Source organism: Myotis myotis, unplaced genomic scaffold (genome assembly GCF_014108235.1).
Source record: "Myotis myotis isolate mMyoMyo1 unplaced genomic scaffold, mMyoMyo1.p scaffold_m19_p_7, whole genome shotgun sequence".
In the NCBI taxonomy this organism is placed as follows: domain Eukaryota; kingdom Metazoa; phylum Chordata; class Mammalia; order Chiroptera; family Vespertilionidae; genus Myotis; species Myotis myotis.
In genome coordinates this window covers 31,000,500-31,025,751 of record NW_023416379.1, presented here as the reverse complement: position 1 = coordinate 31,025,751, position 25,252 = coordinate 31,000,500, and the positions used below count along the sequence as shown (strand labels likewise).

Here is a 25,252-nt window from a genome sequence, read left to right as displayed (position 1 = left end):
AGCATAATATGCTAATTAGACCAGACAGCCAAATGACCTAGACGTCATTCCAGACATCCTTCCAGACGAAGCCGTGGTGGCGGGGGCCGAGGCAGAGGCAGTTACAGGAGATCAGCCAGGCAGGCAAGCGGTTAGGGGCAATCAGGCAGGCAGGCAGGCGAGTGATTAGGGGCAATCAGGCAGACAAGCAGAGGTGTTTAGGGACGATCAGGCAGGCAGGCAGAGTGGTTAGGGATGTTCAGGCAGGCAGGAAAAGTGATTAGGGGCGATCAAGCAGGCAGGCGAGCGGTTAGGGGCGTTCAGGCAAGCAGTTAGGGGTGATCAGGCAGGCAGGCACACTAGTTAGGGGCGATCAGGCAGGCAGACAGACTAGCGGTTAGAGACAGTGGTCCCAGATTGCAAGAGGGATGTCCGACTGTGGGATCAGGCCTAAACTGGCAATTGGACGTCCCCCGAACAGTCCCATATTGCAAGAGGGTGCAGGCCGGGCTGAGGAACCCCCTGTCCCCTGTGCATGAATTTCGTGCACTGGGCCTCTAGTAAAAAATAAAAAGCACACAACATTAAGCTCGTGGGTACAGACAACTGACGGTTGCCAGAGATGGTGGTTGTGGAGGTAGGTGAAATGAATGGGTGAAAGGAGTCAAAAGAGACAGACTTGTAGTTTTAAAATAAATAAAGCTTGGGGATAGAATGTACAGCATAGTGACTATATTTAATACTGTATTGTATATTTGAGAGTTGCTAAGAGAGTCAAGGATAATCAATAGCAATGACTTATAAAAAACTATTTGGTTAGTGAAATCACAGACTTAAAAACTTTAGTAATCCTTTATGTTTTCTTCAGTTTGAAAACCTGCCCATTTGATGACTTTTCTGAAGCTCTTTTAATTTTTAAAAATAGTTTTAAGGAAATTTTGAAAAGCTTTTATACGTCAACATAATTCCCAGGTATAATTAGGTCTCAGATCAGTAATATTTCTAATATCTAGTTATTTGCTTTGCCTTAATGAGATTAGAAAAAGGATACCGAGAAGAAACCAGTATTAATAAGGAGTTATGGAAATAAATGCTGCCTCTTCCTATGTTTGTGAGCCATGCTAAGTGGACATGCAGAATATATCATTTCTTTGTAACAAAACCTAGCTTGAAAATACAATCTATGAATTTAGCTAATTATATCATATTGTTCTTTTCATTTTGCCTTCTATGATAATCACAACTACAGTAATATGATAACTTTAACAAACTATCATAAAAATTGTTTCCATTTTTTGTTCACTTATTTAGTAAATATGATTTGTAAATCCAGGAATGATAGTATTAGTAATAAAATATAAATTATCAGATCATCATATTCATCAGGTTATTAAAATTGCAATTGCCAGAATTTACTTTCATAAATGAGTTGTATTTGTATCAGGTTTTCAAATATAACCAATATATTTTTGAATTCTTCTCTTTTGGATAGTCTCAAGACAAGACGTCAGGAGGTGTTAATCCAGAACCTTGTCCAATCTGTGCTCGGCAGCTGGGAAAACAGGTGAAATTATAATAAACATCACTGGCATTTATAAAACACTTCAGTTTTCAAAGGCATTGCTATTTGTCTGTTTTTCTGTTTATGCCATTTCAGTCAACTTCCTGTCACTACTAATGTTCTGGTGCCAGATGACTCTGGCTTCTCCTCCATTGTAGATATGTTTTGCTCTTCTCTTCTCCTTGTCCATTTGAGCTCTCAGAGTCTGCACAAGTCCCCTCAAGTAAAGGAAGTGCCCTTCATTCCCCGTGGCACTAAAGGTGCACAGGGTACAGAACAGTACTGCCCTGTCTACAAAAATGCCACTGAGTCATTTTCCTGCAGCCCCCGCTCCTGGGGACCCTGACCCAGGCCTTGAGAGCAGAGGTGCACCTAGAGAGTGTCATGAACTGCGTCACCCAGGAAAACCCAAATAACTCTTTCCCTTTCCCAGTCAGTGTTTTTAAACCGAGCTTATATATCACATTTTCTCTACCTTTAGTGTGGCTTCTTTTCCAAGAGGCTTTTTAGTTCATCCTGCAAAGTACCTAGGGAAGGCCCAGCCACACACCATTTTTCCATTCAAGTACAGGCACATCATAGCTTAGGGCTTAGGAGCCTGTCACTCCTAGCACCATTCTGTTTTTATTATTGTTGCTGGTTTTTATCAGGTGGAAAGTTTAAATAACACAAGATGTCAGAACTTTTAGAACTGACACCTCGATTAAATCTAATGCTCTTCTATATCCCCTACCCCCCAATCCCTGCCAAAAATGGGAGAAATCCCCATAATATGCTCCAGAAAAGTTATTGTGTCTTTCTTAAAATATGATAAGGGGGGTTTCAAAAATATATTTTTGTTTGTTTATTTAGTAATTTTTAATGTATCCCAGAACCACTTTTAAAATATCTGAGATACTAGTCCATCTTATTTCCTATATAATAAATGCTTTAACATGGGAAAATGTAAATGTATTTAAAAGTTGTATGGACTATTTTGAGTGTGATATTGCCTCCAAATTAATGCTGTTCTTAGTCCCTGTATTATATCTTCCATTAGAGTGCTGAAGGGGTAATTCACATTCTTCCTAAATACTGAAATGAGAATATCACCTTCTTACAAATACCAGTGACTAGCTGACTATTGTGCTCACTGTTAGGGTGAGCAGAACTAAACACTATGAAAGCTTATTCTGACTAGACTTAAAAAATCATTCACTTAAATGTACAGCTTAGTTTTTATGACTTAAAGAATACTCATATCATGAAATATTTAGGCAGTGCAATGATGACTTCTCCTCTTCATATATGTGTACATTGGAAGGGATCTTCGGTAGTAACTCCCTGAGCATGTTCTGTGTTTTCTTTTCCAGTGGGCAGTCCTGACCTGTGGGCACTGTTTCTGTAATGAATGCGTTTCCATTATTATCGAACAGTACAGTGTGGGCTCCCACAGAAGCTCCATTAAGTGTGCCATCTGCCGCCAGAACACGTCTCACAAAGAAATCTCGTATGTCTTCACCTCGGAGAAAGCCAGCCAGGAAGAGGACATCCCTGTGAAGGTGAAGTAGATTAAGAGCATGTAGAGGAGTAGTCAGGGCAATGAGAAAATCAAAATCAGAATAAGGCTGTGCATGTGTAGGAACCACTGTTGTCTGTCTGTGGCCACACTGCCCTAAAGCCTCAGCTTCACCATCTACCCTCTCCTGTGAGAAGAACACAAGAACACTCCCTCCATCATAGTCAGCGATAGGCATGCCCACTGTGGCCAAAAAGTGCCTTCTTAGAATTCCACTTCCCTGTTATTTTCTATAGTATTTCTGTCTACTACAAATAGTGCTCTGGTTACATTAGAGATTTATTTAAAGAAACCTTTTTTCCTCATTCTTTCATTTAGCCCTGACTATCAGGGAAAAAGGATATTCCCAACCATGTTGAAGGAGCAAGTAGACTGGTTACTGAAGTTAGTGGTCTTTCAGAGTGCAGCCTAAACTTGGCTTTATTTCTCTATTTTTTTTTCCCATGCTTTATTCCAAATTTTTTTGTTGTTGTTAATCCTCACCCAAGGATTCTTTCCCATTGATATTTTAGAGAGAGTGGAAGAGAGAGGGAAAGACAGAGAGATACATTGATGTGAGAGAAACGCATCAATTGGTTGCCTCCTACACATGCCCTGGTCAGGACTCTGGCCAGGGAGGAGCCTGCAACCCAAGTATGTGCCCTTGACCGAATCAAACCCAGGACCTTTTAGTGCTCAGGCCAACTCTCTATCCACTGAGTCAAATCAGGTAGGGCTTCATTCCAAATTTTAAGAAAGTGGCCATAATATGAAATCCAAACAGGATCTGTAATTTATTCAGGAAAGGCCTGTACTAGACTTTCTGTTCTTTGTATTTCTTAAACGTGATTTGTTTTTCCCCTAACTAAGCTTAGGTGAAGGACAAATAAATACATGAATGTAGTATGGGATTTTGGCCAGAAGAACTAGCCAAGAGAATGGTGGCACATGCTCTTAAGCAAGAGGTGATAAAATCTTTTCCCTTAATTCCTTTTCCTTCTGGGCCGTTGAAGTTCTCGTCTCGCTATGTTTAAGGATTGTATTTTGGGGTAGAATTAACTACCCCCCTTAGGCAGTCTCAGTTAAGATGTTAGAATATTAGGCAGTTGTTAGGATGCCCCCTCCCAAGGAAACTATAGTTGAATTAAAAAATATCTAGTTGCTCTTTATTCCTACTGCTACTTGAGTAAAACCTGAAAATATCAGTTACATTGCTGTCTAGAAAATAGTAGAGAACATTTGGAGAGACCAGTTTAGGAGGCTACAGCAATAGTGATGATGTCTTTGATTACACTGGTGGCAGTGGAGATGGTAAGAAGTGGATATATTAAGAGATATTTAGAGTAAAGTTGATTAGCAAAATAATGTTGTAGGGACTGATGATGAAGATTTCAGAGGTGACTCCCTGGTTTCTGATGTGAAAAAGTCAGGAAGATACGGTGCAGTTACTATATTAAGGTATTTGGAAGAGGAGTGCATTTAGACATACTATCTTTGAAGTGCCTAAGACATTCGATTAGAACTATCCAGTAAAGTGTTAATATGTGGAACTGGAGATTTAAAAAGTCAGTCATTGGCTTCAGAGATCTTTGCAGCCATGAAAGAGCATGAGATGGCCTAAGGAAAGGAACATAGAAGTTAGCTTCTGATCAGGTCCTACAGACTCCATAGCTCGTGAAGGTGGAAAAAGGGAGCAGGCTAAGAAAGGAGACCTGGCAGGAGAACTGGAGACAGCACTCCAGGCAAGTGTGCTGTCAACAGAGGCCCCAGGAACACTCTGCTTCAATAAGGAGGAGACTGTCAGCACTGCCCAAATAATAGGTAGAGGTTCGGCTATCAAGCAAACAAGCTGTAAGATTAGATGTTCTTAGCAAGGAATAGGTGATCTTCTTTAGTCATTTTCAGATAGGACAGTTTTCAGTACTCAGATCTGGCTGGAGAAGTGGGTGACCCAAGTGAGGTGAAGAAAAAGGGTTCTAAAAGATGAAGCGGTGAGACCCAGATGTTGAATGGGTTGTCCTAGTGCATAATATCTAGCGTGGTTATGCTTTATTCTCCTCACCACACAAAGAACTGCTTTCCTTCTCTGTCCCCCTCTCCTCCTTTCTTTCCACTCTTATAATTCTCCTTTTTCTTCTCATAAAAATGGTCTTTCTTAGCTGTTTCTTCTTTTTCTTCTGTCTCTTCCTCTGGCCTCAGGCATCCCAAGGACTACAGATGGCATTCCTGCCTAAGAAGGGCTGCTGACTCTTAGATGAAAGCATGCACAGTACAGGGAGCAGCAGAACTGCTGTGTCAGGCCTAATGCGCTGAGGTTTAGGAAGTGATCACTCTAGCTACGCGTAAACAGTACAGCTTCTGTGAAACTGAGTCACTGAACCCATCAAACCTAACACCTGTTTATCCTATGGCAGCTTTCCTAGAACCCAGGAAAGAGACTAAGACAGTTCCATTTGTTGTCCTGTTGGGACAGGGGCATCAGTGTACAGCTGTGTTCACTGTGCTCTGATTTCTTCCTGTCTTTCATGGGTTTTGATGAACACATGAGTTAATTAAAGCATCTTGTAAAAAATTATAAGACTACAGAATTTACTAAAGTTAATTTATCTTTTGTTATAGATACACATATTTGGATTTCTTTTTTATTAAATATATGACTGAATATTGTACCTATTATGCAAGCAAATTGTATCCCTCTTTCACATTCTCACCTTGCTTCTTGCTGCCTTTTCTGTCACCATTTGTATCTGTCACTTCTGCCTTCTGCTGCCTGTTCCCTTTTCTTAACTTCTGTCACATGTCTGCCCTGGTGTCTGCCACTTCGCCTTGAAGCATCTGCTTATTGTTGTCTCAGACTCTCACTGGACTCTTCTGACTTTCTAAAACTCTCCCACGAAATGCTCACATCGTCTGACCTGGAGTTGAGGATGTGGTCAGGTAAAGATGGCTCTATGTCAGAGGTACTCAAACTATGGCCCCCGGGCCACATGCGGCCCACCAAAAACATTTATCCGGCCCGCTGGGTGTTCTTGCTGCCGCTGCCTGTCCTGCTTAGCAGCCAACTCGTCCGGGGCCCGCAGTGCGCATGTGTGGAATGTCTGAGGGACAGTGAACTGGCCCCCTGCTTAAAAAGTTTGAGGACCTCTGCTCTATGTGAATAATGAAGGCATTATTTTGAACTTTTGTAAATATTAGTTCAAACTATACCTAAATTGAGGGGATTTTTTATTATTATCAAATCCCTGATCTTTATTAAACAACCCTGAGAAGTAATTTTTTAATTTTATTACAGTTTTTATTTTATCTAAAATGTTTATTTCAGTTCAGCCAGTGTGACTCGGTGATTGAGTGTCGACCCATGAACCAAGAGGTTACCAGTTCAATTCCTGGTCTGGCACATGCCGTGTTGTGGGCTTGATCCCCAGTAGGGGACATGCAAGAGGCAGCTGATCAATGATGTTTCTCTTTATCAGTGTTTCTACTTCTTTATCCCTCTCCCTTCTTCTCTCTCTAAAAATCAATAAAACCATATTTTAAAAAATAAAATGTTTTATTTCACTCTAAGCCAATAGTTGAGACTATTGAACATAATAAACAATGTAATATCATACATAGTGCTTAATTATGTAGCGGATCTCAGATAATAAATATTTAAAGAATATAAAAATAGTATTAAATAACATAAGACATTTTTTTCTACTGGTATTTCATAATGTAAGAGATTCTATTTATTGACCATAGAAATAAAATGAATACTGAGATTAGAATGTTCAGTATAGTGGATGCTTGTAAGTTAAAGACTGTATCTGCCCTAACGACGGTATGACAGTATTCCTAAATGACCCTTGGAACCTACTGGGCATTTCACAAAGTAAACAAAATTCCCCTTGCAAGTCCTGGCAACTGCCAGGCGTTTTGGATACTGAAGTAGGCCTCCTGGCAGAACATAGCCCCACGTGGCATGTTCCCTGTGTCCTAAATTTGACTAGGTTTCACACAGAGCATTTTTGTTGGTGGAAACCCTGACTCTGTACTGGACAAGGTTTTTATGTCATGAGAAGTTTCTATCCAGGAGAAAATGTACTTCTAAGATTTAAACCATAAATTATCTTTATGAAATTACCTTTATGAAGAACTTATGCTTTGTGGAGTATAAACTCCACTAAATGTAGAAAGGACATTGTTCTTGAGGTGGGGACTTTGTTTTATTTAATACTGTGTCCCCAGCATCTAGAATAATGCCTGGCATGTAACAGGTACTCAGTGAGTGGATGGATGGATAGATAAATGGATGGACAATTGAATAATATTTACATACTAGAGGCCCGTTGCACGAATTCGTGCACAGGCAGGGTCCGGCCAGCTGGCCCCGATTGGGGCCGATCGGGGGTGGGCTGGCCGGGGACAGGGGCCATGGGTAGTTGGCCAGCTGGCCCCACCCCCTGGTCAAACTCCCAGTCGAGAGGACAATTTGCATATTAGCCTTTTATTGAATAAGATAATATCCCTAAGACCCTTTGGGTCCAAATAAAGCTTTTACTTTTTTGCTATTGCTAACTTATCTCTTGAAAATCATTATTCAAGGTGTTTAAAAGAACAGGATAATATTTTGATGGCCTTATGCACTGTAAGATTTCCCACAGCCGAGGTGGAGTTTCCATTGAACTTCATTCAATTAGCATGTTAATGCTTAAGAACCCAGCACTTACCCCAGGCATTTGCTTGAAAAGTATTCCCACTTTATGAGACCAGTCATACAAGTTGCATAACAGCACCAAGTTGTATCTGTCACCACCAATTTGGGTTTTTAGCATGGTGAACAGGTGCAGACAGAAATAAAACAATGTTAGCTGGTCTTAGTGGAAACTACTATGGATAGCACAGGCACAGTGAGAGAGTTAGCTCTACTTCAAAAAGAAAAGTCCAGAGTAAAAGTAATGGAAGTCATAAAATACCAAGACAACAAGTGACTTCTTCCAAACTAAACAGTAGTGGGAAACATTCAAGTTATTTGCAAGTTACAAACCACCAAAGAAATTTAAAGAAAAATCTATGCTACAAAATCTTACCTTCAGGGCCATATTTCTGTATGACTTTCTGGTGTGCTTTTATATTCAACTAGAGCAGTGGTTCTCAACCTTCTGGCCCTTTAAATACAGTTCCTCATGTTGTGACCCAACCATAGAATTATTTTCATTGCTGCTTCATAATTGTAATGTTGCTACTGTTATGAATCGTAATGTAAATATCTGATATGCAGGATGGTCTTAGGTGACCCCTGTGAAAGGGTCGTTCGACCGCCAAGGGGTCGCGACCAACAGGTTGAGAACCGCTGAACTAGAGGCTCGGGGTATGGGTTCGTGCACCAGTGGGGTCCCTCAGCCTGGCCTGCACCCTTTTGTAATCTGGGACCCCTTGGGGGATGTTGCACTGCCAGTTTTGGCCCGATCCCTGCAGGCCAGGCTGAAGGACCCAACCAGTCACCAGTGCATGAATCCGTGTGTACCGGGCCTCTAGTATGCATATGAGATCTTTGGTTAATCTCTTTCCGCCTTCCCCCCTCCCCACTTCCCTTTGAGATTTATCAGTCTGTTCCATGTTTCCATGCCTATGCGTTGAGCGTCTGCCTCCTGGTAGTCAATGCATGTTATAGCTACCGGTCGAACGGTTGGACACTTAGCATATTAGCCTTTTATATATTTAGACTAGAGGCCCGGTGCATTGATTCATGCACCAGTGGGGTCCCTCAGCCTGGCCTGCACACTCTCACAATCCGACACCCCTCGGAGGATGTCAGGCTACCGGTTTCCGCCCAATCCCTGCAGGCCAGGCCAAGGGACCCCACTGGTGCACAAATACGCGCACCAGGCCTCTTGTATGCATATAAGATCTTTGTTTCCTCTTTTCCCGCCCTCCCTTTTCCCCCCTTCCTTTTGAGATTCATCAGTCTGTTCCATGTTTCAATGCCTGTGTGTTGAGCATCTACACCCTGGTGGTCAGTGCGTGTCATAATGAACAGGCGAATGTTCGGACACTTAACATGTTAGCCTTTAACATATATAGACTAGAGGCCCAGTGCACAAAATTGGTGCACTAGGGGTGGGTCCCTCAGCCCAGCCTGCACCCTCTCGCAGTCCGGGACTTCTCGCTCCTTACTGCACACCTGCTTGCTGAGCCTGGCTTCTGGCTGAGTGGCAGTCCCCCTGTGGAAGTGCATTGACCACCAGGGATCAGCTCCTGCATTGAGTGTCTGCCCCCTGGTGGTCAGTGCACATCATAGCGACCAGTTGTTCTGGTCATTCCACTGTTAAAGGTCACTTAGGCTTTTATTATATAGACTAGAGGCCCGGTGCACAAAAATTTGTGCACTCGGGGGGGAGGGGAGGGTCCCTCAGCCCGGCCTGTGCCCTCTCGCAGCCTGGGACCCCTCGGGAGATAACGACCTGCTGGCTTAGGCCTGCTCCCGGGTGGCAGAGGGCAGGCCTAATCCCTAGGTGCAGCCCCTGGTCGGGCTCAGAGCAGGGCCGATTGGGGAGTTGGGTCACCGCCCCCTGTCATGCACAGAGCAGGGCGGATTGGGAGGTTGCGATGCCATCCTCAGTCACGCTCAGGGTAGGGCGGATTGGGGGGTTGGGGCACCGCCCCCTGTCACACTCAAGGCAGGGTCAATGGGGAGGTTGCGGCGCCACCCCCGTCACGCACAGAGCAGGGCCAATCAGGGGGTTGGGGCGCTGCCCCCTGTCACGCACAGAGCAGGGCAGATCAGGGGGTTGGGGCGCTGCCCCCTGTCACGCACAGAGCAGGGCAGATCAGGGGGTTGGGGAGCTCCCCCTTGTCACACACAGAGCAGGGTGGATCAGGGGGTTGGGGCGCCACCCTCTATCACCCACAGAGCAGGGCCGATCAGGGGGTTGAGGCGCCGCCACTGTCACACTCAGGGCAGGGCCGATGGGGAGGTTATGGCTCTACCCCGTCACACACAGAGTAGGGCCCGTGGGGTGGGGGGGTTGGGGCGCCGCACCCTGTCACACACAGAGCCGCAGGGCGATCAGGGGGGTTGGGTGCTGCCCCCTGTCACGCTGATCCCGGTGCTGGGAGGCATATTACCCTTTTACTATATAGAATAGAGGTCTGGTGCATGGGTGGGGACTGGCTGGTTTGCCCTGAAGGGTGTCCTGGATCAGGGTGGGGGTCCCCACTGGGGTGCCTGGCCAGCCTGGATGAGGGGATGATGGCTGTTTGCAGCTGGTCACACACCCTTCAGGGTGGGGGTACCCATGGTGTGCCTGGCCAGTCTGGGTGAGGGGCTGAGGGCTGTTTTCAGACTGGGACTGAAGCTCCCAACCGCTCCTTTTTTTCTTTTTTCTTTTTTTTTATTCTGGGCCAGCTTTAGCTCTGAGGCTTGGCTCCAGCTCTGAGGCCTCTGCTGCTGAAAGAAGGTATCCGGTTTGTTTAGGTTCTATAATCGAAACTCTGTATCAACTCCAGCTCTGAGATCCCAGCTTGCTGAAAGCAGGTTTCTGGGGTTTTGTTTAGCTTCTATATTTGTTACAATGTTCAAACTGCAGGCTCAGAGGCCGGCAAGGCAGGGGGGGAACGTTGGAGTCCTCCATCACTGAAGCAAGCAAGCCTCATGTTCAGTTTAAGCTGCCTGGCTGCCGGCCGCCATCTTGGCTGGCAGTTAATTTGCATATCGCCCTGATTAGCCAATGGGAAGGGTAGCAGTCGTACACCAATTACCATGTTTCTCTTTTATTAGATAGGATTCTCTCAGGGTGTAAATTCCATAACTTGTACACTTTTGAGGCTAAAGAAAATTCCCAGCAAATACAAAATAAAAAAGGATAAACACATGTGTACCTACCATATAGTTTTGGTAATAAAAGTGTTTTATAATGGTTTTCCCTTCTGTTATTAACTAAATTTTATTTGGTAATAATGTGTTTTCTTCTTTGTGTTCAAAGGGTAGTCATTCTACAAAAGTGGAAGCTGTGGTCAGAACTCTGATGAGAATCCAGCTTAGAGATCCAGAAGCTAAAGCACTCGTTTTCTCAACGGTATAATGAGCATTTTCATCCTCACTGTTAACACCGACTGGCTTTCTGTCTAATCATTTTATATCTGAGAACTAGTTATTAAAGTTTGCCATAATATAGGTAGGATTTAGAATTATTGATAGATTATTTTCTATGTCCATACGATAGGATTATTTTTATAGAATTTTATGATGCTTCACAAGACAATTCCAATAGCTACATTTCGTGTTTTTATATTCCTTTTACTTGGGGATTTTCTTATGTTAATATTTTTAAAAATTGGAATCTGGTACCTTGAAAGTCTCATTTTGCAAATGAACTTGATTGTTTAAGAGAAAGATAAATAATCAACTGAATAAAAATTCTAGTTTTCCTTTTGGAAAGATAAATAACCACATTCATTAAGCACTCCGTTATTAATTTTTTATTATTTATGCTTAATTCAGTTCTCAAAGATGATTATTTTCTTTACCCTGTCTTTAACTAGCATTTGATTAAAAAAAATAAAAACACTACCATTTCAATATAGTATTAAATAATATTGATGGTACTTCATTTAAAGGTTTTGGTTTTGTGTTTACTTAATTCTGAGGTACAAAAGTTATTTTGACTTAGTTCCTTTTCAATTCTCTTAATGTGAAAGTGATGTATAAATATTTTCTTATTTTATGTGTTCTTAGTGGCAAGATGTATTAGATATTATTTCAAAAGCTCTCACTGACAACAACATGGAGTTTGCACAGATCAGTCGTGTGAAGACATTTCAGGTATGCCAAGATCTTCTCGTGTTTTTTAAAGTGGATTCAGTTGCAAATGGAAAGTTCTGTTAACTAGCTTACTTTCATTTATTGCCTTGTGTCTTGATTAATTATAAAGCAAAGTAGAGAAACTATAGTTATTTTCTTTCTGTTCAGTTATACCCATAGCATGATTTCTTCTGACTTGAGGTACATTTCTTTAATATAACAAAAGATGGCCTACAATATACCTTTTGAGTGGACTGAGGCCTCATGCCCCTGGGATTAGGTTCTAAATTCACTGCATCAGGCAAAACTACATGTGGTCAGATTGTCCTTACATCACACTCAGTGCAACAACAGTGCACACCCAACAAGGCAAACACACACAAAAAGACTAAGTGAACATTGAGCAGATTCATGTCTCTTATCATACATGCTCTAACACATTCTTACTCTTGTTGTTCTTTCAGCTCGTATAGTTTAATTTGCATACATCACATAGTGATTCAACTAGAACTTAAGAGACACTTGTACTCATAAAGTCAAGCAACAAGTTTACATTTTCTAAAAATAGTAATTTTACATTTAATTTTCTTAGCTATTATATTCCACAATACCATTAGGCATATTTAACATGAGCTGTATTATATTGCTCTTACTTCTAACTGATCCAGCTAAAATTTAAATGTACCTTTCTTTTTTAGGAGAACCTTTCAGCATTTAAACATGATCCCCAAATCAATATTTTGCTGCTGCCCCTGCACACAGGTTCTAATGGATTAACTATCATTGAAGCTACTCACGTTCTGTTGGTGGAGCCCATATTGAACCCTGCCCATGAGCTTCAAGCCATAGGAAGGGTGCACCGAATTGGACAGACAAAGTAAGGACTTTAATATCAGTCGTGTTTGCTTCAAGTTCCTAAGACTCTTCATTTGTATTCATCATAACCTATTCATTTTTAATCTCTTCCTCATTTATTAAATTTTCAAGTATTATATAACCAAAGGACATTTTGAGAGGTTTCCAACCCTCCCTCCTCCGAGCAACAAACCCCCAAATTCTCCTAGATTTTTGCCTTTGCTCCTTCACAAACTACCCTGATACTTTGTTAAAGAAGTTTCTTAAACTGCTTAGGACAACTGCAAAGTTGAAGTCATCCATCATAACTTTGGGAAGAATTGATTTTTTATTGTCTCAGGTAGTTTGTATTTAAAAGAAGTCATATTTCATGCATGACTGAACACAAATATCTCCCTTTTAAATTCTTCCCCTTAGGAAAAGACAGCCTCACTCTAAGACAGGTCTACTCTTAGAGATAATTAGATTTAGTTTAAGGCCCAAAGCAAACCTAATAGTATATATCATATAGTATGGACTACTTCTATTCAAGTATCAAGATGGACCATTATTCTTTATAAGGTCGCTCAGATGTATTACCTCCTGGATGTTAGATGCCTTGAATGTTTTTCAAAAAATGCATCTATATGAAGAACTTATTAAGTAAATATTGATTGAACACCATTGTGCTGGATACTGAAGAGTCAAGTTGAAAAAGACATAATCTGTTGTCCCCAATGAGGTTAGCATGTAGTACAGGAAATAGATGATTGAATATATTGCAGTACAATGTGCAAAAATATAATAGAAGTACTGTGGTAACAAAAGAAGGGAGTGAGCAGTTTGTGCCCTAGAGAGTCAGTAAAAGCTTTATTACGTTTAGTCTTGAAGGAATAATTATTTCAAAGTTGGGCTAAAAAGGGGTGTTCACACAGCCAAAGAGAGTCTTATTTTCAAAAACAGAAGAGATAACCAACATAATGTTTCTAGGGACAGTAAGGAGTTTGCAATTGCTAAGATGTAAGGTATGAGGAGAGCAGTGGCAGGAAATGAGGTTTCCTGGGCCAGGCTCAGACACATGGACTGCTCTGTGAGCAATAACTGAGAGAATAAATGATGACTTAATATTAAGCAAATGCTTAGCAAAATATCGCAAAGTAATACAATAAATTCAGGCTTATTCTATAGTACTACCAAGTATCATTTAAAATGCAGTTATGTCTTGTTTGTTTTTTTGTTTGTTATATGGGGTGGGTTTTTTTTTTTTTGTCTTATATTTTTAAACATAGACTTTTTGTCTAATGGATGTTTCTAAAGCATGCACTGGACTCTTCTCTGATGTAAGGCCACTGTCTAAAAGAACATTTAACACTACCTGACAATTCAACCATGCTCCCCTAGTAAATAGATTGTCCTACTTTCTAAGGAGACTATCTTAAGTCTTCTACATCTTCCTCCTGCCCTTTGACAACGATCTAGCCTCATACAGGGAAATCAGATACAATCAGATTAGAAGTGCCTCCTCTTTCCATCACCAACTTGAACAGTCTCCTGTATCAATATCTACATACTTCATTCAGTGAATTTATATTGAGCACCTGTCTGCCAGGCACAGTTCTGGGTGCTTGAGATACCCATACTGGGGCTTAAATCCTGGTTATAAAAAGTTGTTAGAGAAGCAGATGGTAAACAATAAGCATAATAAGAAAAGTATATACTGTGTTAGGAGTTAGAAAAGTAGACTTGTTTAAGGAGGATAAAGAATGCAGGTGGCTGGCCAGGACAGCATGGGGGTCTTGTGGAGAAGGTGATATCTGAACCAAGGTGAGACGTGAGATAAAGAAAGCCCAGCAGATGCCTTAGTGAAGTCTATTTAGGTAGACAGTACACTCAGTGCAAAGGCCCTTAGTCAGGAGTATGCCTGATGTGTTTCAGGAATAGGAAGGAGCCAGAGTTGCTGAAGTAGAGGGAGCAAAGAGGAAAGAAATAGATGAAGTCAGAGAGTTTGGCTGGAGGGCTATGTGTGTGTGTGGAGGACTATATAGGGTCCAGAGCCATTGGAAGGCTTTGAGCAGAGGAGTGACATGAGCTAATGTAAGTGTTGAAACAGTCATTCCAAATGTCATGTTTGGGCATGGGGAGGGAGTGGGGGCACAAGGGAGGCTAGAAGCAGGGAGACTAGTTAGAAGGCAATTGCAGGAATCCTGGTGAGAGTAGAAGGTAATCTGGACCATGTTAACAGTAGTAGAAATGGTGAAACGCGGTCAAGTTCTGGATTTATTTAGAAAGTAGAACCAGTAGTATTTGTGAACAGACTGGACGTGGTGTCTGAGAGTCAGGTTAACGCATGGTGTTGGCCTGGACAACCGAAGGATGAAGCTGCTTTCTGTGGGCCTGGGGAAGGCTATAGGACTCGGGGAGGGAACGGCAGAACTTCATTGTATATATAAGTTCGAGATGTTATTAGACATCCAAATGGAGATGTCTGTTCTGTAATGGGATATAGATGTCCAGCGTTCAGGAGAACAGTCTGGACTAGAGAGATACATCTGGAAGCCATCAGCATATAATGGTATTTTTAAGTCTTGAGACTAAATATGGTTACCAACAGAGACTGTAGGTAGAGAGAAGGACCAAAGATGAAACTCCAGAGCACCCCAAAGTTTAAGGCTCTGGGAGAAAAGGAAAAACCAGCAAAGAGGATAGATAAAGATCAAACAGTGCATTAAGAAGAAAACTGGGAGATGTCCTGAGAGCCAAGTAAAGAATGTAACTCAAGAAGGGGAATACGATCCACTGTGTCATGTACTGTCCAAATGTCAAGTAAAGTAAGGATTGAGAATTGATCCTTAGACTTAGCAGCATGGAGATCAAAACCAGTTTGGGTGGAGTGGTGGAGGCGAGGGCCTGGTGTGAGTGTAAGATAGAATAGGATTTTATTTATTTATTAACAAACACTTTTATAAGAGAGAGGGGTTAAGTAACTTGTCCAGGGTCACATGGCTAGTAAAGTGGTGGCAAGTTTCAAACAGCCATTCTGCCTCAGCACTCCATGCTTTTAACCACAATGCACTGCGGACTATAGAGCTGGTGGGACTAGTGTGAGTTTTGCTGCAGAGAGGAGAGAAAAGGAAGAGACTGGGATCAAGAGAGTTGTGTTATTTTCCCCTTTTCATATGATAGAAATAATAGGAGAATGATGCATTAGAGACAGAAAAACTAATGAGGCAGGAGTTGGGGAAAATGCTGGGATAGTACCTTTGAGTGGGCAAGAGGTGTAATTCTCAGTGTAGAGACTGGTTTTAGGCAGAAGCACAGATGGTTCATCCGTAGTAATAGGGAGGCTCAGTATATTCCAGACATGTCCCTTTGGCTCCTGTCCCAGATGCATCCATCTACTTCTATCTCGGTACCTGGATCTGTGGACACTACACCTCCACTGGATGCCGGTCTAATAGAAAATTTGAGATTAACATGGGCAAAACAAAACTATTCCTACCGCCTGCCACCACCCCAAGGGCTGCCCCATCTTAGAATGTGGCCCTATCATCTGTAGTTTCTGAAACCAGAAATCTAGGACTCTTCCATATTTCTCTTTCATACCTCGTATCCAAACATTATTTCAGTCTTGTCAGCTCCATCTCCCCAAAATATTCCAAATCTACTGACTGCTTACTGCCTTCACCAATACAACCAGGATCCAACCCGCCCTCTTACCTGGTCAACTGCAGAACTTAACTGGCTTCCCTGTCTCACTCTTGCTGCCTACCAGTCCAGCCTGCACCGCAGCCCACGGGATTCTGAAGTAGAACCAAGTGTAACTCAAATCACACATAAAATCCACTGTGGATTCCCATTATAACCATAATAAACCCAAATTCCTGCCGTCTCCTACAAGACCTGTGCTCTGACCTGTGCCCACCTCTCCAGTCTTGCTTTCACCTCTCTACCCCGAGTTCATAAGCTGTTTCTGCCACCGTAGCCTTCTTTCCGCCTCTCGAACATTTCAAGCTTGAACCAAGCATGTTCTTTTCTGGGGCTTTGCATTTATTTACTGTTTCTTCTGTTGGGATACTCTTCCCACTCCTCCTTTGCTTAGTGGCCTCATTGCCATGAGTCATGTTTCAACTCATGTCAGCCTCCTCCTGGCATTATCTGTACCTGAAAATATCATAATTGTTTATGTGTTCATTGTGTCTCCCCTCATTTATATGTGAGTTCATTGAGATTAAATAGTTCATTTTAATGAGCTGAACCACCACCATCCCCCCTAGCACCTTGGTTACTACCTGCCAACTGACTGATGATATAGCATATGCAAAACTAAGTGTGTGTGTTCCCATTAGTTTTAAGATGGTTTTAAACTTGTAATTTTTATGTACCTCCTAGACCTACTATTGTACACAGATTCTTGATTAAAGCAACAATAGAAGAAAGAATGCAAGCAATGCTGAAAACTGCTGAGAGGAGGTAGGTGACAGTTTACTTAGTGGATGGGGAAGTTTTTCTGTTTATATATAAGAGCTTCTTCACTTAGATGACCACTTAGTCAACAAAAAGGTATAAGTGCAAATACCTTTTAAAACTAAGGTATGGCATTTAACCTAGTCAAAATTTTCAGTTAGTGCTCATTCTGTATTTGACTTAACGTATTAATAGGGAATGTAATGTATTAAAATGTTTAAACTATCCTATTGTTCTTTGCCACAGTAGACTTTTAAGTGATATCCATCTTCATGCCCCACCTAAAAGCCTTGGTCTGATGTCTGTAAAATGACACTGACATGCTGCTTGAACTTCACGTGTGTTAGTCACACACAGAGAGGAAGATCTGGACTTAAAACTCTGCTGGTAATCATGGTGTTAACTCCAAAGGCGGAACAGCAGCAGAGACCAAAGCAGCCTTAATTTTCAGAACTCAGCTTTGGAATCCTAAAACTTCCTAATATTTATTCCATAACTTTGTTCTTTAAAGTCATTTGAAAACATAAACAAATGCTTTACTGCATCCTCATGAGATAGGTGTGTTTAGAAGGTACACGCAGTAGAGATGGGGGGACTTTGCATAGGTGGCAAAGAAGCAGTTTGAAACCAGACATTGTCTTCCATCAGTGTTTAAGGGAAGGAAGGAGGTGACCACCAGAGTTTTTGCCTCAAACATGAGGCTTTTTGTTGTTGTTTCCATACATAACAGAATTCAGTGATTATATTTAAGCTGCTTCAATAAAATAGCAATTAGAAGATCTATTGAAGTTCTCTTGAAACAAATTAACTTGCGATAATAAGAAGGTAAATTGTAAGGTGAGAGCCTTAGTTACAGTTGGGGAGGTTTTGTTTCTTTGTTTTATTAATTGTTCAAAGAAAAGGCATTTTGTGACAAAGCCTGAAAATAATATATAGAAGTCTTCACTAATTTTAACAAGATATAATAATGTTCCCATCACCTACTTTCTTCTGGGAGTTTCTTATGATGCAGGTAAAAAACTTGAGGACAAGTAATCCTTATATTTATTATAAGAATATACTATCTTTATATTCTTATATGTTATAGTATTATAAGGCTAAAACAATAAATAAGACAAATGAAGTCATTTACTCCTTGGGGTCTCTTTCTGACTCTGCTCACCTGCAGTCACACCAGCTCATCGGCGAAGCATCCAGAGGCCTCTGTCTTGACCGTGGCTGATCTGGCAGACCTCTTTACCAAAGACACTGAAGAACTTGAATGAAGTGCACCTGATTCAGTCTGCAAACGTCCATGTATTTAAAAACTGCCGTAGCTTGTAGAGCAAAGTTACAAGTAAGCTATCCACTAGATGTCAGTATCCACTGTCCTTAGGCAAATGGATTTCCTTCTTTTCCAGATGTACAGTGTCCCAGTAGTCATGGAGACCTTTTCAATATGCTGTTTCCAGAAGATATGTAAAGGTTTTAATTTTTCACTCCTAATAAAACATTTATTTTTGTTCTGAAGACTATATCTGAGTGAATGAAGGCAGGTACTATGTACATTTCTTTGGATAAGTTCAGTCTTAAAAAGAGTTGGAACATGAGAAAGTAAACTAGCCTAGTTTTGTATGACCTGGTTGTACAACCAACACGAATCTCATTTTTGGAAGGGCCTTCAGTATCTTTAGCACATAACTCAGCAATATCTTGTAAATACTATTTTTAGTAGATAATGAATTACATTAACTCCTAGTTATTTAAGTAGGTTTAGACTCTAACTCCATACATAGTAACTACAGTACTACAACTCCTAACAATAACTTAATATTAGGCAATTATTTCTTTTCTCTGTATCTTGCCACGAAAATTTGCAACACTTTTCCTGTTTCTATTACATGTTACATAGTGTCAGTGTAAGCAGTTAACTTTAAATAGGGCTTCTAAATATATTAATATTTATCTTAAAATTAACCTGCTCTCTCTACTTTTATTTTTTCTTGTTGTTAAGTTTTACATGTTTTAAGATTAATGTATCTGTAAATATCACAATTTTTGTACCTTTAGTTCTTATTATGACATGGAAATATGGCAGGTTTTTTAATCATTATTATACTGATGTCTTGCATTTCTTTCCTTTCCCGTGTTCTTGTGTATGTAACTAGATTTTTAGCCAGAAATATCTAAATTTACGATCGGGTTTGTTATTTTATTCCACTAATACTTATCTCAAGGACCAGTATTTTATCTTTGAAACAGGAGAATATCATATTTACATCAGCAAATAATTGCAAGTGCTAATAACTTAGTGTTTCTTCTTCTGTGAAGAATTAATGGACTTTGAAATTGGTAACTAAGGAATAGTAGCTTATTAAATCTTAGCCATTTGATATAATACAAATGCTCCTGTTTTGTTTTGTTTTGTTTTGTTTTGTTTTCTTTGAGCCTTCAAAGTTTTAAATGACCCTCAGGACTCATTAGCTTCTGCTTAGCCACGTAGAAAACGAATAGAAACATCCCCTGAATCACATTGCCCGAGATGCTCTGGTGCTTAGTTAAGGTGCAGTTTCTTTTTCTAGGTTTGAGATAATTTAGCTGAAGAAACACACACACATTTTTGGTGCTTATTCTTTGGTGAAGGGAGATATGCACTGATTCTTTTATATGAGACTAAACAGAACTGTTATTTTTATAGCTCTTTACATGTTACAAAGAGCTTTCCTGTACATTCACATGTTTAATTTGCCCAGCAATCTTGTGAAGTTGATATGATTAACATCATTTCTATTTTAAAGGAGAACTGAGGTTCAGAAATATTGAGAAACGTGCCTATGATACATACCAGTGCAATCATGCAGCTCAGGTCCCCTGACTCCAGCTCTCACGTTCTTCCTCTCACTCATCTGTTTGGCTGAGATTCAGACGCCCATGGTTATAACTAATGATGAGCATATTTTAGTCTTTCTGTTTGTTTCCTAGTATTCCTTTTGAGCTAAAGTTGTAGGGGAAGCAATTTGATATGCTTCAATTTTGTAAAAAATCTCTCTATATATACATACATATAAATATGCCTGTCTGTGTTAGAGGAAAAACTGCTCTTATTTATTTCTGTAAGATATCAATTAAATAAATATTTTAGTGGAAGTTGAAATTTGGGGATTTGTTTAATTTCTAAGCTGTAGAACATACAGTGTGGTTTTACTTGTTTTGGGGGTTTTTTGTGTGAGTGTTTTGTTTTTTGTTTTGTTTTGTTTTTTTGGTTTGGTCTCTCAACAAAAAAATGTCAGAATTGTTTATACTGCAGAATTGTTTATGTTACAGACATTTGTTACTTCTTTAAAACAGTTTTGTGACAATTCTTCCAAATAATTATTCAAACAAATATAGATCTAACCCCCACACTTGTCTGCAAACAAAGAACTTTTTTGTTTCCTTCTTCCATCATTTTATATTCTCTGAAATATCACTGTGCTTATAAATAGTAGTTCGTAAATGGGTGCTGTGCTAATACAACAGTGAGAAATAGTGAGCTCATTCCAGTCCTTAGAGAGTTTAAAGTATGTTTGGACGTAGGGAACCATTTTCTCTTAAGTGGGTCGGTTAGCTTATAGGACTGAAAAGACTTCTTTACATATAATGTAAAATACATGTACCATAATCTAATTCCATAATCGTCTGCTTCAAACCCAAGAGCTTTACTGTGTTTGTTGCAGCTTCAACTTTGCTCTTTGTATATGTGCTCTCAGCAGCATGATCCATGCATTTGATTTTAATGATTTGTCCCTTCCCTATCACATTAATAACAACAAACTAAAAACTCTTGACATAATAATTCAACATGTAAAAGTCACAAATACTTTACAAATAATTATTAAACTTAACAGTACTTATTAAAATATTTAGGCACTGAATTTGGCAATGTGAGATTAATCATCACCTCAAGCTACCCTTTCAAGTGGACAAAGAAAGAAACGGGTCCCTGAAATCTTTCCCTGCCATCATTTGCCAGTTCTCCCAAGGTTTAGTGTGCTAGAGTTCTTTATAATTATGAACCTCAAAGGATAATCTGTAAGAAATGCAAAATCACCTATGCTAAATGACCTCAGGTTTAATTAAATTGAGTAAAACATCTTTCAGTTTTTCTAGAATTTAAATAAAATCCTACAATAATATGCCACTTTGTAATTTTTAACTGGCATGCCAATGTAAAAATGAAATGTCATTAAAACAGTGCAGTACAAGCAATGCATTTTAAGCCTGGCTACTTTGATAAAGGAAATCTAATCTTCAATGGTATTTCTTCAAAGTAGGATCAATTAACTCAATATTTTATAAAATTTATGAGAATATCCATATACCTCTGTTACGCTGTGGAGAATGCAAACCACTTGCAAGTATTCCTTTGGAGGGAGGACCATGTGAGTAGTTGATAACCCCAAAGGGAATTCAACTCTCATCATAGGTATGCAGTGTTAATAGAGGTGTCCAAAAGTTCATGTACTCAACGCTTTAAAAAGGCCAATATTCAGTATGTCAAAGTTTGGAGTAACGACGGGTTTATTGATTGAGAAGGCACCTACTCGAGAAGACGGGGGTTCTTCAAATCCATCTAAAGCAAGCACAAAGTCAGGCTTTCTTGAAACTCAGGGAAGAGAAAATGAGAGAGAGGTTTTTGTAAAATCTCAAGCCTACAGCTGAATTCCTCTAATGATTATCAAGTCTAAAGAAGGCCATGGGAATAATACAGGCCCAAACAAGATGCGACCTGAGAGACCAAGCATTTCACACAGTTATAGAGCAGAAAAGTGTCACCCACAGAAATCAGCAGGAGACCTTGGCAGGGATCAAAATTACCATCTCTAGCCTTCCCTTACTTTCATCACCATTTCAGGGGCTTGCTCTGTATCTTGTCTTTGAGGCCCTGCACCATCTGTTGTATCCTATTCCATTATTTAATATCAGTGACTCTCAAGACTGATTTTGTTCGTTGAAACTGAATTTGTTATATTGAAACCAAATCTTTTGTACTGTAGCTTATACTTTTTTCCCTTGCAAAATAGAAATAAAATTTAACCTCCATAATCTGTGTAATGATCCTTTATACAGGTGACCATTGTTATTAAATTGTTCAGTAACTTTTTATTGCTGCTTATCAAATATTCCATCCCTTCCAGCCTTTTCTTAAAGGTCTTCCTCTTCAAACCCCTTAGGTATCTTTATCTCCTCAAAACCTGCTCCTATGCTTCCCACCCCTCAGAGAGCCTATTCGAGGAACAGTTTTGTGCCAGGACATATTTCTAACCTGTGGGATTTTTTTTCAGGTCTGTATGATTAACAATTCAGATCACGGACCCCTCCAGTGCCTTGCAGAACAAATATTTGTATCTAAATTTCCTTCGAAATTGAGTGTCTCCTCACTTTATTAATAATTTATTTAGGGTATATCTACTGAGATTGCTGTTAGTTCTGACCAAATAATTGAATCAATACCTCGTCCCCTGGGAACTGACCTTTAGACCACTTCACAACCGACGTTCCCTTTCCCTTAGACCACATTCCACTTGCTAAGACCATTACCCCTCTGGACTTTCCCAGGATCCAGACCCACCCAGAGAGTTCACCGCCTAAAAATCCTGTCTAGAGTCCTTTAAAAATCTCTGACTCCTGGTCCCAGATTGCTGGCACCATTTGGGGGCTCAGCCCATCTGGTCTCCAGATATAAATTTATAATCCCTCACCACTTTTGGCCTCGTGCATACCTCCTTCAGCAACCCTAACAAGTACCTGTGTTTATTTTCTTTCAAGACCATCTAGTTTATGTTTACCCCACCCCTAATTCTGTCCTCAGACCTGCAAAGGCACTTCTGCCCCTTGTCCCCCAGCTGCTGACAATCCAATAAGTGCTACATCCAGTTATTTTCCCAGACTCTTCATAAAGATTTTCATTGACTAAGATGAGAGCATTACTAACTGCTGTTGATCATGTTAAATATATTTTCCTTTGTCACAGAACGGAATCTTTGGTAAATGCAAACCCATGTTTTAAAAGGGACTGTATTTTGGTACCTGATCTGGCTTTATTATATCAGAATGTTTATAAATCATTAGCTATTAAAAAGTTATGCATCATTGTGGAATGTTGTAGTAAGTTCTATGTACATTTTTATTGATCATAGTCCAAGGCCTAGTCTAGAAAGAAATCTATCCACTCAGCAGCAGCAATAGACTTTTAGTGGACTTTGTATATCAGTTCTATTTAATTTTGCATCTTACACTTTGTTTAAAAACAAATTGTCGAGGTTGGATTGGATACAGCAGCTGATTTTTTACACTAAATATTGTCTTCATATGAATGTAAAAGGACTGGTACTGTGTGACTGCTCTCTGACCACAGAGATAATGGTCACCTGTGATGAGTCACCTTGGTTAGGCGGTAGTACCAGTTACTCAGACACTAATCTAATATAGGTGTTGTTGTGAAAGTGTTCTGTAGATGTGATTAAAGTCCATAATCAGCTGGCCTTAAGGGATATTATTCCAGGTGGCCTGGGGGTGGGTAGGAGGCTTGATTCAATCAGTTGAAAGGCCTTCGGAGCAGAAGTCAAACTCCCTGGAAGAAGCAATTCCACCTGCAGACTGCAGCTTCAGCTCATGCCTGGGAGTTCCAGCCCTGCTTCCTGATGGCCTGCCCTGTGGATTTCGGACATACCTAGCCAGCCCCCCACAATCACATATCAATGTCCTGCAATAAGTCCCTTAACATATATATCCTACTGGTTTTGTTTTCTGTGGTTGAACTCTGACTCATAGAAAAGCTAATTGGTGATACTGTTTATGCTGCTACTTTTAAATAGCATTGCAATGTTTCTAAGAACCCCCAAAATGTTTAGACATAACCTAAACATGTAAAGAATGATTACACGCGTGCGCACACACACACACACACACACACACACACACACACAGAAAGATAGCTTTTGAAATGAATAGCACTAGTGTTCAGTAGTAGCCTCGAATGTGGTATATGCACATTCCAGGAATAGACAAGGTGTGGAAAAAAGATATTGGAACTGATATTATTTATAAAAGACAAATTAAGTTTCTTCTTAATATGCAGATCAACACTAACACCTTTATTCCCATTAGAGTTGCCCAGGTAAGTGGATATGGGAGTTGCTCATATCCTCTATCAGGCAAAGAAGGTGTGACGAAGAATTTCATCCTTGTTTCAAGATGTCAGTGAGAAGGGGCCCATAGCAGCCAGTACAATTTTGATTACCCATGAGAATGGAATTTTAGGATGCAAGTGAGTTCTCAAAGGAGATAGCAAAACTGTTTCTGAAAGATTTTAAGAAAATCTAGGATTTTTTTCAAGTACATGTGAACTTTAAGGCTCTTTTGAGTCCTGTGGTTAAAAAAAAAAAAAAAACTATGGTATTTTCCATTTTAGGCTCTTTTTTCTTTTTCCCAAAACACATGGTTGGTAAGTTCCAGAATTTCTTTAGCCATGTGAATAACAAATACCAAAAGAATGGGCTGCTATTTCCTTTTCTAAAAAGTTAGTAAACACAGAAATGCAACTATTTCTTTCTAAAAATTTATCAAGGATTTCAATGAATTCAGTAGAAAAGGCATTGCCTTCCCAAGGGTATGCAGTAAATTCTTGTTGAGCTTCATTGGTTGGAATAACTAACAAAACAGAGTCACATCAGAGCAGAGATGTGTGGGTTACTAAAACATTTGCAAACATCCTATCCACTATAGAGACCTAGTTAATAAACACTGAGAAGTCACTTAAGGTTTCTCCTGTAACTGTACTAAATGTGTTTTATATTTAACATAACTGTTGTTTGTTTCTTATTCGTGGATTTGGCTATCAGTACCTAATTGTTACACGGACTGTATTTTGATTAACTTTTCTCTCCAAGATTTATTTATTCCCTAAAGCTGTTTATTTCTTCTGGACTCCCGTGAATCCAGCTGCCAAGAAAAGTGGTGGCTTTGCCCTGAAATCACAAGGCAACTTTAGCACCAGTCGGTGGATCCCAGGTCTAACGGGACAGTGACCCAGATGAGCAGGTCATCCTGCAAAATAATTACATAGTGTTACCCT

General features: G+C 40.2%; 1 protein-coding gene across 11 annotated transcripts in view; it reads left to right on the top strand.

The window, feature by feature from the left end:
- SHPRH (SNF2 histone linker PHD RING helicase) overlaps positions 1 to 20,290 on the top strand; it is a 71,556-nt gene extending 51,266 nt beyond the window's left edge. For 9 of the 11 annotated variants that reach the window (XM_036316636.1, XM_036316631.1, XM_036316629.1 and 6 more), the window contains 7 exons: positions 1,472 to 1,543; positions 2,893 to 3,081; positions 11,042 to 11,134; positions 11,794 to 11,880; positions 12,558 to 12,736; positions 17,083 to 17,163; positions 18,326 to 20,290. In XM_036316636.1, coding sequence (XP_036172529.1) covers positions 1,472 to 1,543; positions 2,893 to 3,081; positions 11,042 to 11,134; positions 11,794 to 11,880; positions 12,558 to 12,736; positions 17,083 to 17,163; positions 18,326 to 18,422 — 798 coding nt within the window. In that variant the 3' untranslated portion in view covers positions 18,423 to 20,290. Of the gene's footprint in view, positions 1 to 1,471; positions 1,544 to 2,892; positions 3,082 to 11,041; positions 11,135 to 11,793; positions 11,881 to 12,557; positions 12,737 to 17,082; positions 17,164 to 18,325 lie in introns of those variants that run through there. The other 2 variants (XR_004968753.1, XR_004968754.1) reach the window with 2 other exon arrangements.
- Positions 20,291 to 25,252: the final 4,962 nt, after the last annotated feature.